Source organism: Dreissena polymorpha, chromosome 2 (genome assembly GCF_020536995.1).
Source record: "Dreissena polymorpha isolate Duluth1 chromosome 2, UMN_Dpol_1.0, whole genome shotgun sequence".
In the NCBI taxonomy this organism is placed as follows: Eukaryota; Metazoa; Mollusca; class Bivalvia; order Myida; family Dreissenidae; genus Dreissena; species Dreissena polymorpha.
In genome coordinates this window covers 56007063-56020073 of record NC_068356.1, presented here as the reverse complement: position 1 = coordinate 56020073, position 13011 = coordinate 56007063, and the positions used below count along the sequence as shown (strand labels likewise).

Here is a 13011-nt window from a genome sequence, read left to right as displayed (position 1 = left end):
TCACAAAGCACTGTAATTATGTTTATTTGTACAATTAGGGGAACCACTACATCCTGAGGGATCCAAAGAGCAATGACATCAACAACATCGTCATAGTGATACCAGATGACTTGCGAGATTTCGGCACGTGCGAGAAGATCGTTCGAGATCTCAATGAGAGATGCAATAAGGATTACTTCGACTACTAACGCTATGGTAACATCAACCTTGGCTTTTCACGTTTCTTCGTCGTTATACTCTTCGATCAGCTTTTTATTAAGAACTGTATTTCAGTGGTATAAATTATTACATTCGTACAATTGTTTATCAAATACGATACAATACTTTAATGTGTTCTAAAGACAAACTATTTTAACAAACAATCTGGTCTTAATGCATGTAGTGACATTGTCATCCTTGTTCTGCGTGTGTAATTACTGGCTAATCATGGACGACTCTTTCCGCATTTAGGGAATTGTTCGTGCTCAATAAGTATTTTCTAAACGAAAGTCCAATAATGGCGCAAAGTGCTGTCCCTGATTAGCCTGTTTGGACTGCTCAGATTATTTATTACGACGCTTTACGCACATGCGTTAAGCCCAGTTTTTTAAGAATGTTGTTTATTTAAACAAAACGAATCGATTGGTTTCAGACTGAGACCAGGAGCTGTAAACTTTGATTTGCCGCAAATATCTGTAAATTCCTAAACTGTGTTTTATGTATTTAAGGCCGCTTCTGCTAATAAAAATTATCGTCTCGAAGTTTTTGTATTTGTTAAATGAACATACTTTGTCTGTGGAAAGTGTTGCAAAATACACTCACCTTTGATAAAAAGGCTTTTTATACTTTGTATACGATGTACTGGGTCTACATTGCAGATATAATAACAGAAAGAAAATTACACAGTGTTTTGATAATACTTATTTTAAATATGTGGATCATGGGTTTGTCATTAAACCAAGGCTTATTAATTTGTGATTCTTGCTTATAGTAGTCTAACAGATACATTTGGATATGTACGTACTAGATTAAGAGTATATTTAAATGGGAAAACCTGAAATCAAAGACAGGGGATATATTAAAATTGGACCACGCTCAGTGAAAAGGGAGTTTAATGAAGGTGCGTAAAGTGTCGTCCCAGATAAATCTGTGCAGACCACACATATTGTTTAGGGACAACGCCTTCCCTCTAAACTCGATTTTTGCTAAGAAGAGACTTTCTTGAAAGGAAAAATATCATAAAAGCGGAAAGTGTTGTCCCTAATTAGCCTGTGCGGACTGCAAAAGCTAATCTGGGCGACACTTGATGCACATGTATTAAACCCCCTTTTCTTAAAGAGCAGCTCAACTTTAAAATTGCAAATTGACTTTTGCATGCATGATGATATTTATTTGCAATAAGCTCTTATGGATTAGCAAATATCTCCTGTTTGTTGAACTAATACACGTCTCACGTCATAATAAGTATTTAAAATCCATGACTTAAACGGACCATTTAACAGATTTTGACATGTTCTGAAGTTTGTGAACTAATGCTTTAAATTCATGTAAACATCGGAACAAAAGAGTTTCAGTTAAAAACATAAATTAACCCGTTTATGCCTAGCGTCCTGAAAAAATGACTTTGCAAACAGCGTAGACCCAGATGAGACGCCGCATGATGCGCCGTATCATCTGGGTCTGCGCTGTTTGCGTAAAGGAATTTCAGTAAGTAATAGTCTAAATATAGAAATACATATACTAGACATCCCTAATTTTGGAAATAAATTGGTCCAATTTAGAAGGATGGGAGAGTCCACTAGGCATAAATTGGATAAAATTGAAGAATGAAAAAACGTTATCCACACCTGGGCTCGAACCACTGACCCTTTGAGCAAATTCGGCCAATCGTTATGACGGGATAATGCACGTAATTTAAACTTTACATAGGTAATCCTTGTAATGTCACACGATTACACTATATTACGGATAACAACAATATGATGACGATAACAACAGAACTTTCCTAATTATACAATCGTTTCGCCTTTGTAGCGCTTTAGAATTTTCAGGCTTTTAAATCGTCAAAAAGATACGAACTTTTATTTAACTGGTTCCGTGTTGTTCCGCCTTGAGAAAAAACCTGAATGATCGGTTTTGTAAACAGTATTATATATCTTCTGTCATTGTACAAAGTAATGATGATGCTACCATAGTCCGATTTATTACGTAGTTAAATGTATTCAGACATGTTCGACATCACAATATGAAATAAAATACCGATTCATTAATTTATAATTCATGTATTAGTAATATATGTTTATTGATCGCATCCCAGCAGGTAAGCCGGATGAATTTAAGCAAGATATCCAACTTTTCGAATATACACTTTTAGTTGTATAAGTAGTTGTATAAGTTAACGTCTCGTTACTCCCGAAGTGTGAATAAGTACATTAATAGTGAATATAAATATTACTTTTTTACATCGAGTAGGATCCGAAAGAAGTGGTGGAATGGTTCTTTACTTCACGACAGCATAATTGCCACAATGTTATCACATGACACGAATAAATAATATTACATACTCATGACGTCATAATTTATCTGTTAAGTCAGTTAACGTCATTGACCGGATATAAAAAGCTTCGGACAATATATGTAAGAATACATCGTTAGAACAGGACCTTGCTGAGCCAATACAAAATATAATTATGTATAAAGTAAGGCATAATTCAAATGTTACTTAATTGATAAACCAGCAAATGCCATCTCATTTGCATTTTTCATTGAAACACCAGTTAAGCAACTTTTCTTTCGCATTTTTGCAACTTATTTAAATGCAGAAGCAAGCAAATGATATCACAATTCTGTTTATTAAGTATATTGCAATGTATTCGTGATCCTGCCAATAATATTTAACAATCCTATTTTTTTGACACTGAACTGTAGTATTGCACTATTTCCCATACTATTACTATTATACACTAATCTGCCTTAAGGTAACTAAGATTTTACTGCAGCACCGTAAAGATGGCTGAATGTGGCATCAGGCGGGATTAACCAGAAGGGATCTCTAGACAGGGCATTGTATCCCACACAACAAAAACTTGGTAAGATAACCTGTATCCCTCTCTCTAAGATTGTATAAGCATTACTTGTTCTTAACTGTATGGTCTAATGTTAGTATATATAGAAAACTAGGTCGTTGCCGAACAAAGCGAAGTTTTTTTTCGAGGCTTAGAAAATATAAACCACGAGCCTTTGCGATTTTCGGGCCGAGAAAAATAACCTTCGCTTTATTCGGCACTGACCTAGTTCTCGTTTTATCCCATCAATTTTCTTAGTCGTCAATTATTTCTTTAAAAAAAGAATAGGAAACTAGAACTACACGGAAAATCCCAAAGTTATTTTAAGTAAACATTGTTTTTCGACCGTAGCTGTAAAGAGGTCCGCGTAAGAAAATAGTATCATAGTATTGCAAACAAAAACAATACGGTTAACACAATTCATTTATTTACAAGACAACGGACTACTTTCATACGTTACCAAAACTCAATCAAATAATAACAATAACTAAATTATATGTATAGCGATGTAAAGAGTCATGTTCATTTTGAAAAATGGTCCACACAGTAGGCCGAGCACGTGAATCGACTTTGTGTGTAAAGCAAATCGCTGCTTTTTGTCGGATGTACGGTGTGTTAAAGAAGTTATTTAGATACTGGATTAATTATTGTGTACATGAAAATTCTGGATTAGGAACGTTTCCCCGAAGAACTGAGATTTAAATGAGCTGGACAGTGACTTCTGGAAGCTCTACTGTGCTTGTGGGTGGGGAAATTGCAATAGTATTTCGGATAGAATTTCGCTTCGTTCTGGTGTTGTTCCGGCTTGCTAGGGGGGCTGCGTTGATGAAAATGTGGCCGTACTGGTGTCAGAGTGTTTTCTACCTTGAATTGGATCTGCATTTTGACCATAAGAAGGCAAGTATGTTAGAACATGTTTTGTGTTGCTCATGACTGACATTTGGGAATTTTAAATTGACTGTACATTCTTGTGTCATTCTTGAGAGACATAATTTCAGTGGCTAGAATGTTATATTCTCTAAATTTGTGAAACAGATGCGTGCGAGAGGAATGATTGGTCAGGCGTTTTTCAACTGGAAGCCGGGCTTCAGTTGCCATCAACCTGAGCATTTTGCTCAATTTATTCATCCCAATTTTTGACGAATGAACCAGAGCACGCTTTCGTTGTGATCAGACGCAGACTATTGAGGTTCTTTCTTCATTATGCGTTTGGAGCTATATAGAATGGGTCATTCACATCACATTTTGTACAAAGCAACTGGGTTTCTGTGGTCATTTTCATTAGTGGTAAACATTTTTGGGGTGACTCTTCTAACATCGCTCAGGTTTTCTCCAGTAATAGTCTTGTTTTGACGTTCATTGAGCTCTAAGTACTCGGTCTCATCAGAAGATATTTTCAGTTTAATGTCCCCCATCTGTTTGAAAAAAAATATAATTGTATTCTTATTTCTTAATATATTAGTAATGTCTTACTTATTTATTTATATTACCCTGGTGAGTAACAGTATAGGGCAGGCTATTTATAAAAGGTAGCTGCTATAATAGTAAGAAACGAAAAAAAGGACAATTTAAGAAGACAATCTTGGAAATATCAGGTTATTCCAAAACATGATATTTTTATTATACCTCACTTTTAGTCACAATGCTAAACTCGCATAGGCCATCGTGACATAAAAAAACTGTCAGACCAAGCGGGAAAAAATAAACTGTCCAAAATACTGTCACACGCTACCTTAGCAATCACGTGTGGAATGGTAAAAAATTATACTGTCCCATTCGCGCATGCACAGTACTCAGTTTTGCATTTCTGTTGTAAACATACGACTAAATTAGTGAATATTATATATTAATATTAAAATTCTATATGATTCATATAAATTGTTCATGTTTGAATATTTTTTTCTATATAATATAATAAATATAACATGTCTGACAGGGTGACAGTAAATTTGTCAACTTTCGGAAAAATACTGTCAACCGAAGCGAAGTTTGACAAATTAACTTTCACGCTGTCAGACATGTAATATTTATAAAATATTAACTTATTTGCTGTTTTTCAGGCAATAGATATTTTTGTGTGAAACTTACCGTAATATTATTTCCTGCAAAACTTCAAAGTTTTCTATGTGTTTATTTATTTCCTTAATTTCAGTTGTCAAATTGATTAAACATAAAGCTGTATTGTTCCTTCGTGCAACGCAAACCAGATGCAAGCAGTTGTTGAGCCACGTGGTGTGGACAAGAGCTGTTGGACTGTGAGGATCAAGGACACCCTTTTGCTACATGATATCAATTTCATGGTCAGTAAATACTTCTGCCTCAAATGGCCGGTTACCTATTCCCTAAGAAACACCAAATGGGGTTTGAATAAAGAAAACCCATTATTATTTATAGCATAAGTTTTTTCAAAAATATTTCTGTATTTGTCCATATTGCTAGATTCACGCGAAAAATCCCAATTAACTGAATTTCCGCATACAAATTCCAGATTTGATCGGTACAAGTTATTTTTCCAAAGAGGCAACAAACTTGCTGTAAACTGTGAAAATCAGTCACTGTATCTTTTAGAAATACTGAATTCAGTATACAAAATATTATTGTTTTGTCAATAAATCACAAACTATCATAGATTTTCATTAAATAATGCAGTACAGTATTGAATAATGAATTGATAACGGTAATTGCTTTCATTTAAAGTGGGTATGCACGATTTTGATGTGTTAAATTGTAATAAATTGATGAAAACATGATACAATAACACACAATAGGCTAAAAACAATATACAGTAAAGACGAATTTCATAAAATGCAGAAAAGACAAATAAGCTCCCCGAGCCGATCGTGACGAAAATAATTCGTACATATTTTCCTACAACAACCGAAGCATTCGTCTTTTTATTAGGATCGGAGTAAGTATTCGTGTGTCGAATGAATAGCTATCGTTGCTGGAAATTAAACTGATCCGTAAAAATAAATTTAGATTGACATCGCACATGTATGATATACATACTGACGAATTCGTCTGTACAGACATTTTCGACTTCAGAATTCAATATCTGGCTTATAAAAATACCCATTTTTCGACACATGTTCTTCTTGACTTTTTATTTTAAGTTATATGAAAATATATCTATAATAATTTTGTTTACACATTTTATATAAATTCATAAATATTTGACAAAATCGCGCATATCAACTTTAAAAAGAAAGTTAGTTTTAACTGCTTTTTAGGGTTTAATTTTTTGCATTTCAAATAGGTTTATATTGTCAAAGAAAATTTTGGCCCTTTTTCATTTATAATAATAAAATGGTGTTTTTGTCTTTTTCAGCTTCCGGTCCCAGGCTACTGATGTAGCCCGGATACTTATTGGCTCATACTCTGTGCCATCTTGGCGTTGCAGGGATAGAATGAATGTAGCATTATGCTCGTCAAGGACATCGACATCCAACTGATGCATTTTCCTGGCATCACCCTTTGTCAGTAGAAACCTCTGGAACTTGTTGGTGTCATTAAATATTTTTTTGCTGTGTTTTTATTTTTATTCTTCGATGATGTACTGTCTGACATAAGAAAGATCAATGTTTTTAAATTCACTTGGAATTGACTTGGTGAGATGTTTGGCTTCATTTTGAACTCTAAAATGTGTGTTATTTTGACTCAGGGGCAGTAGTCTCAGTTATATCCTTATCAAAGTTAAGTGCATTTATTCCATATTTTTACTCAAATTCTTCAAAACGTATTTCCACAACATCCTGCATATTTTCGTTTGAAAACAAACCATCCCATACCAAATCAAAATTCCCTGTTTCTTGGTTGAACATTGTTCTCAAAAGATATTTAATTTGCCAAAATTTGTTTTGCTGCAGTTTTATTTAAATATTGGCTTGTGTATTATTTATTTTATCATTATTTAAAGAACATTTGACATTTTCTTTGGCTGCTGACTTATTAAATAAAATACATGGACAAAAACAACATTTCATATATTAAATTATTTATTTTTGAACAATTTATGTCCAATAATATGAAAAAATATATTTCATTATTGCATTGTGTTGATTTTAAGCCACTCATTGAGGAGAAATGTCAATACACATGGTAAACAATGGCGACCTACTGAACCGTGATAAGTGACGTCATACAAAAAAGAAGTACCTGTTTATAATGACGCAATGCGCACGTGGTCGTGTTACATCTTGATATCAAATTGTTTGTTTTGTTAAATCTGATTCGAATTTACTATAAATTATTACTTTTTAGTTGATTCCGAGTAATATAACCATCCTCCACACCTGGCTGATATAACAGTGCGCCGCGTCGGATAGCTATAAATCAGGATTGCCGAAATAAAGGAAAATATATTCCAAAGTGGTTTATTACGACAATGCACGTCTGATGATGTGATAAATTTAAAGGCAGGTGTTCTGTTATAGAAAATAACAACATTTAACGCATGATGCATTGCAATATTTTGTCACAAATATATCTACCTTATAAAACAATGATACCTCTAATTAACGAACCAGATTTAGGAATCTTCTAATATCAGCTTATCTCTCTCTACAAATTGATAAGTGCAAACAGATGTTTTAGAAATAATTTTTATTTTCGTTTAACGATCTAAATTTAATTGAATTTACTATGTCAATATAAAGACTCCAGCTTCTGGAGCAGTATTGTATTCCCAGTATTTAATTTGATGGTCCTTTATTTAAGGCAAGTGACCAAATGCCAAAACAGTAAAAAAAAACAGCACAATAATACAAAACAAAATTGACATATATAAGGATAAAGCTGGGGTCACCGCATTGGAACGATCAATGCAAAGCATTGGGGGTTTAAACCGGTTTGAGAGCGCTTTACTCGTGTTAATCATAAAATTCATTAAATAAAATTGTATATGTCTAGTTGTTTTATTTAGCAAAATTAGTTTTGAAAATTTAAAGGCTATGTATTTGATTCGCACCTTAAATCAATTTGAATTTTTGTTCTATCTTATTAATAATTGATAAAGATAAGTGTTTCAGACAAAATAGATTGATACATTATGTGCTTATCACATAATTTCATGAATATATCGACTCTCCGTTGATTAGTTTATAATGTCTCGAGTCTCCTCTTTTAAATCATGACAATTCGAATGCGCGTTGGTAAATTATGGCCTAACCCCTTGTGTATAGTAGTTTGATTTAAATGCAATGCGTCGTATGTAGTATTTTGAATTATATATATACAACACCTTACTATTTACTAACGATTCTTTTAGTAGAATAGATAAAATAAAAACATGTATAACAATACTTTTTTTATATGAAAATAACGTTTTTCTTTTTATGAAACAGTTTTATGGTTCAGTGGTATATTGCCTCCGTAGTGACATATACTGTGGTGAACTGGCTATAGATCGGAGATCAGACAGGCTCGGAGAGACATATACAGGTAGTTGGGAAAGCTGTGGACTAAACAGCTCAGTTGTACCGCATCGTTAATGATTACGGGTAGTAAGGCTGAAGGTCTTACCTTATTCCTGGAAAGTGATACGGACATGCTGGCTGTACCCAATAGTGTCATTTGTTCAGAAGATGGTGTCAATGCTGGTACCTTTCATACGGAGATAACTTTTTGAGGTTCATACAGTCGTATGAGTTACAACGGGCACTGTAGACTGCTACTAGAGAGACGCGTTAGAACAATTTACTCGAAAGTAAACAAAGCGTTGTGTAATGATGGATATGTTCGCCAAGTATATGTCAATATCTTGTCGAGCGTATCATTTGGGGAACACACTGTACGGCATGATCGTGACGGACCGTCAATGCCTTTTCACTGCAAGGGAAATTACACAGAAACGATATATATGCATTTCGTTTTTACTGCCCCGACATCCTGGCTATATGGGCTGCAATAACTCGTCACTAGCCGCCACCGGAAGCCGGTCAAAAAGATGTTTCACTTGAAGTATTTGTAACGTCTGTTGGATTAAGGGGCGTTGAGTATCGAAATGTTGAATGGTGTGCTTGCTTCAACACAGGGGAAATCGAATTGGTACACAATAGTGATGACATTCACATTCAAGTGTATGTTATATTGAATATGGTAAAGAGTGAGGTATTATATCACGTAAGGACGAATTTATATCTCACACGTTGAAGAACATATTATTATGGATAGCGGAAAATAACATCAGTCCTTGTGTCATGAAGGAAGTCTGTGACACTGGCTACATCACGGATTGGATGCGCAAAATGTTGCGTAGGTAACACGTAAGTTAGCATATTATATGATTCCACGTAGACATATGATGGCAACCTGTGAACTCGATGAGGGACAGCAACATACGTGAATATAAACGATTGAAGAAATCAGTGAAGGTCCGAGGATAATATTGCGACTTTCGAAGAAACGACCAGCCTTTATTGCTAATCCTGAACCATTCATTCCGATGGTCATCACGGAGGTGAATGGGGATTCATTTGGTGTGGCTTATGTGTAATAACCGGTATCTCTCACAGGGTGTGATTTTACACAGATGATTCTCTATGCATAATATTAAATAGAAGCAGGGACAACACGGTGAGGGGGGTTTGCATGAGGATTATTGTGGAAGGATGTCGCCTTATCAATCCGGATGATGTTTTATAGTTGTGGTACAGGAAACCTGTGCTTGGTGGTTTGCTGATAGCAACATGCCTCCCTTCTAGAGCCCAAACTGCATGTGGCAAGTTAGACTTATCTTCAAATTCCTGCGAGAAAGATCTCCACTCATCGGGTGTCAAAGGAACGGTGAACACTTCGTCTGTGTAGGCCTAGTGAAAAGCGCTGCATACTGCAGGTACATATGACAAATTGCTGCCTTACTGCACCGACACGCATAGGAGAGTGACAAATAGTTGTCCCGTGTAGCAAAATGCCGCAGAGTCAGTGCCAGTTTCAATCCAGGTGTAAGGGCAGAGCGAAACTTCGTATTTTGTCTTGTATGTATGTATTTATTTTGACCTTGCGGTCAAGGATAACCCATGAAAGTGCAAGCACTTATTTCCAATGGGGTCCTTTGGTTTTGCTGAAGAGACAGCAAGCATAAGAGACAGTATTGGGATACATGGAATCCGGGTGCGATACCCTAGCTCTTTTCGAATAGATACCTTGGTTCTTTTACGTGCTCAGTGTAAAGCACCGATACACGCGAGAATTACCTGGGTTTCATACCAGTACATCTCTAGTTGGGTGGGAAACACTTGAAGCATTTCTGAAATGTCCAGTGAGATGACTTGAGATATTATTTCAAGGATCTCGTCGAATAGTTCTTGAGGCATCCTTAGATTATTCTGAAAGGAGCTGATCTCTTCGTTGCGGAATTCCCGGGTAAGAAATGCATCAAAGTGCCTTTGCTGCTGCCTTCTAGCTTCCGATAGCCATGGACGAACCCACATGGACCTTGGCCTCCTTCTTCGTCTCTCCCGGACTTTTGTGCTTCTTTCAGCTCTTTACAACACAAAGATTGTATTAATGTTGCAAATAAGCAAGGAAATACAAAATCATACTCGTCGTTCACATCCATGTCACTGGAATTATTGTGTTATAATAATTACTGTTGCTTGAGAGTTGTCTTGTATACCGGAGCACAATCGTGCCCGAAAACTCTCGGATGTCAACGTTTGATCCGCACGGTACCTTGACAGAACGTCACAAATGAATGGCAAACGTGTACAACGTATCAGACCTGCATGACAAACGCAAACAACGTGCGGACACTTAACAGAAAGCATCGTACCTTGAAGCAACATTTATACATCGGTGGCAGACCGTGGATTAAAACTTAGCGCACCGTCGAAGGGCCGCGTTTTCGCTTCGACGGCACGTCTTGGATACCTTGATAAACCGTAAGGAAACGTAGTATAACCTAGCAAACCATGGATTAAAGGTCACATATAGCAACAGTCACACGGCGCGACACGTTTCGGACAAACGGGACTGCCGTGACTGCCGGGAACATAATGTTAACGCAGCAGAAGGGTCGCGTTTTCGCTTCGACGGCACGTAACGGATACCTTGATAAAGCGTGAGAAAACTTAGCACAACCTAAAAAACCTTAAATTAAAGGTAAACAATTGCAACGGTCACACGGCGAGATACATTCCGGACAAACGGGACTGCCGTGGCTGCCGAGAGCATAATGTAAACGCAGCATTTGTATAACTGCGTTTCTATTTAAACGGTTATTGTGTCTCTACTTAACATGTCGTAGTTGCTTTGAATGCAAACATAGTTGATTATTTATTGCTAATGTCGCTAGTGTTATTAATGTGGTCGAGGTGTACTATATGATGTATTTATTGTATATGTGTGTGTTTATTTATTAACAAAGTAAGAGCTATTGATTCTATCCGTAAATTATTGTGTTCATATTATGAATGTATCTGCCAACATTAATTGTTCTTGGTTGCTTTGAACTTGTATGCGTGCATACTTACAGCTCAAAGTTTTTCCTGATAAAGGCAAAAACAATATAATAAAATAAGCCCCACGTGTATCTATAAAATCGAGTTTAATCAAAGTATTACCTGGCAGCAAACACCAAACCTTTGTGGAGACATACTCGAGACAAAAACGTAATATATCCATTTTCATAGCAAAGGAAAGACACATGTTATGCTTCACTAAGTTCTTCCGAACTTCTGATTTTCTGGCACTATGTTGGCAGCAAAACGTTGGTAGTATTTAACAGTGATATTTGAATAACAACACATTATTATAACAGTAATTGTGCTGCTTAAGGGTAATTGGTACATGGAATTAAATAACCGCACGCAATAAATTGTTGCAGTTCCTTTAGATTAAATAGTCGGCTAAATAAATTGATTTTTTTTTCAAATGTTCGAATTCGGAATATCTCGGTGATTTATATTGAATAAATCTAGACATTTTCTGGACCAGTTGATATGGTTCAATGTTGGATTAATATAATTATCCTGAAATCACACCATATCACCCTTGTTTTACTTTGTTGCAACTACTGTCAACATATTGATGGGGTTATTTCTACTTTCGCTTTGAATCTACTGATACCAATATTGACTCTCTTCATCTGTATGTTCAGTTATTATCTATGTCAATTTAATGATACTGAAATGTCTGAGTGATGTGTTAAAGGGAAAAATGAAATGTTTTATGTCGCCCTAAATTTATTGTTTTATAGCGCTTTTTATGAGTTCTTGACTTAATTTACAACTCTACTTTCGTTATGAGTTAGTGATTGAACAATTGTTCTTCTGATCTTTTTGCCCAAGTTATTGATATTATTTCTTTCACATATCTGATTATGTTTGTCAAATTATCGCTAATAATATAATAATGCATAGCGTTTATATATTATTATTTTTTTTTATCTATGCATCTTTGAAGGTATTGGATAATATAATGATTTGATTTATTGCAATGAACCGATATTGTTCATATCCTTAAAGGTGTCTAAATTAGAGTGGTAGTGTTATATTCAGCGCTTTTAGAAATAGGGACCTGGACACCATGTTGCAACAAGCCATATTACATACCAAAATGATCGGGATACCTTAAAATTTATCAGACCACCGGCATAAATTGGCATAAATCGGGGCGAGCTGAGAAATCCAAGATGGTGGCCCTTACTTTTAATATTGGGTAATGATAAGAAGATGATCATATTTGTTCATGTACATGTGATACAATTATATTGCTTGCGAATATTGTTCTTGTCTTGAAAACTCAAGAAAAAAATGCATGAAGGTTGTCACTGAAGGTCAGGGTCAAGGTCATATGTAAGGTCAAAGGTCAACAATAATGAAAACTACCGTTCATGCCATGTATCTTTCTGTTTTCAATTTAGATGATAATTCTTAACCAGACTATATTTCAAAGTAAACTTAAATAACTTCCCTCTAACACCATGACTAGATTTCAAACTGTAAGCAATACGTTCCTTTGTAGTGAT

At 35.4% G+C, this 13011-nt stretch overlaps 3 protein-coding genes across 15 annotated transcripts in view; 2 read left to right on the top strand and 1 right to left on the bottom strand.

The window, feature by feature from the left end:
• Positions 1-13011, bottom strand: part of LOC127867104 (dihydrofolate reductase-like) — a 632040-nt gene that overhangs the window by 79029 nt on the left and 540000 nt on the right. The gene's annotated exons all lie outside the window — the stretch shown is intronic.
• LOC127867113 (uncharacterized) overlaps positions 1-13011 on the top strand; it is a 707753-nt gene that overhangs the window by 248435 nt on the left and 446307 nt on the right. For 4 of the 11 annotated variants that reach the window (XM_052408134.1, XM_052408135.1, XM_052408136.1 and 1 more), the window contains exon 3: positions 39-740. The exons of the other annotated variants lie outside the window; for them this stretch is intronic. In XM_052408134.1, coding sequence (XP_052264094.1) covers positions 39-188 — 150 coding nt within the window. In that variant the 3' untranslated portion in view covers positions 189-740. Of the gene's footprint in view, positions 1-38; positions 741-13011 lie in introns of those variants that run through there. 11 annotated transcript variants of the gene reach the window in all.
• The window catches only part of LOC127867094 (uncharacterized), a 514868-nt gene that overhangs the window by 270148 nt on the left and 231709 nt on the right, over positions 1-13011 (top strand). The gene's annotated exons all lie outside the window — the stretch shown is intronic.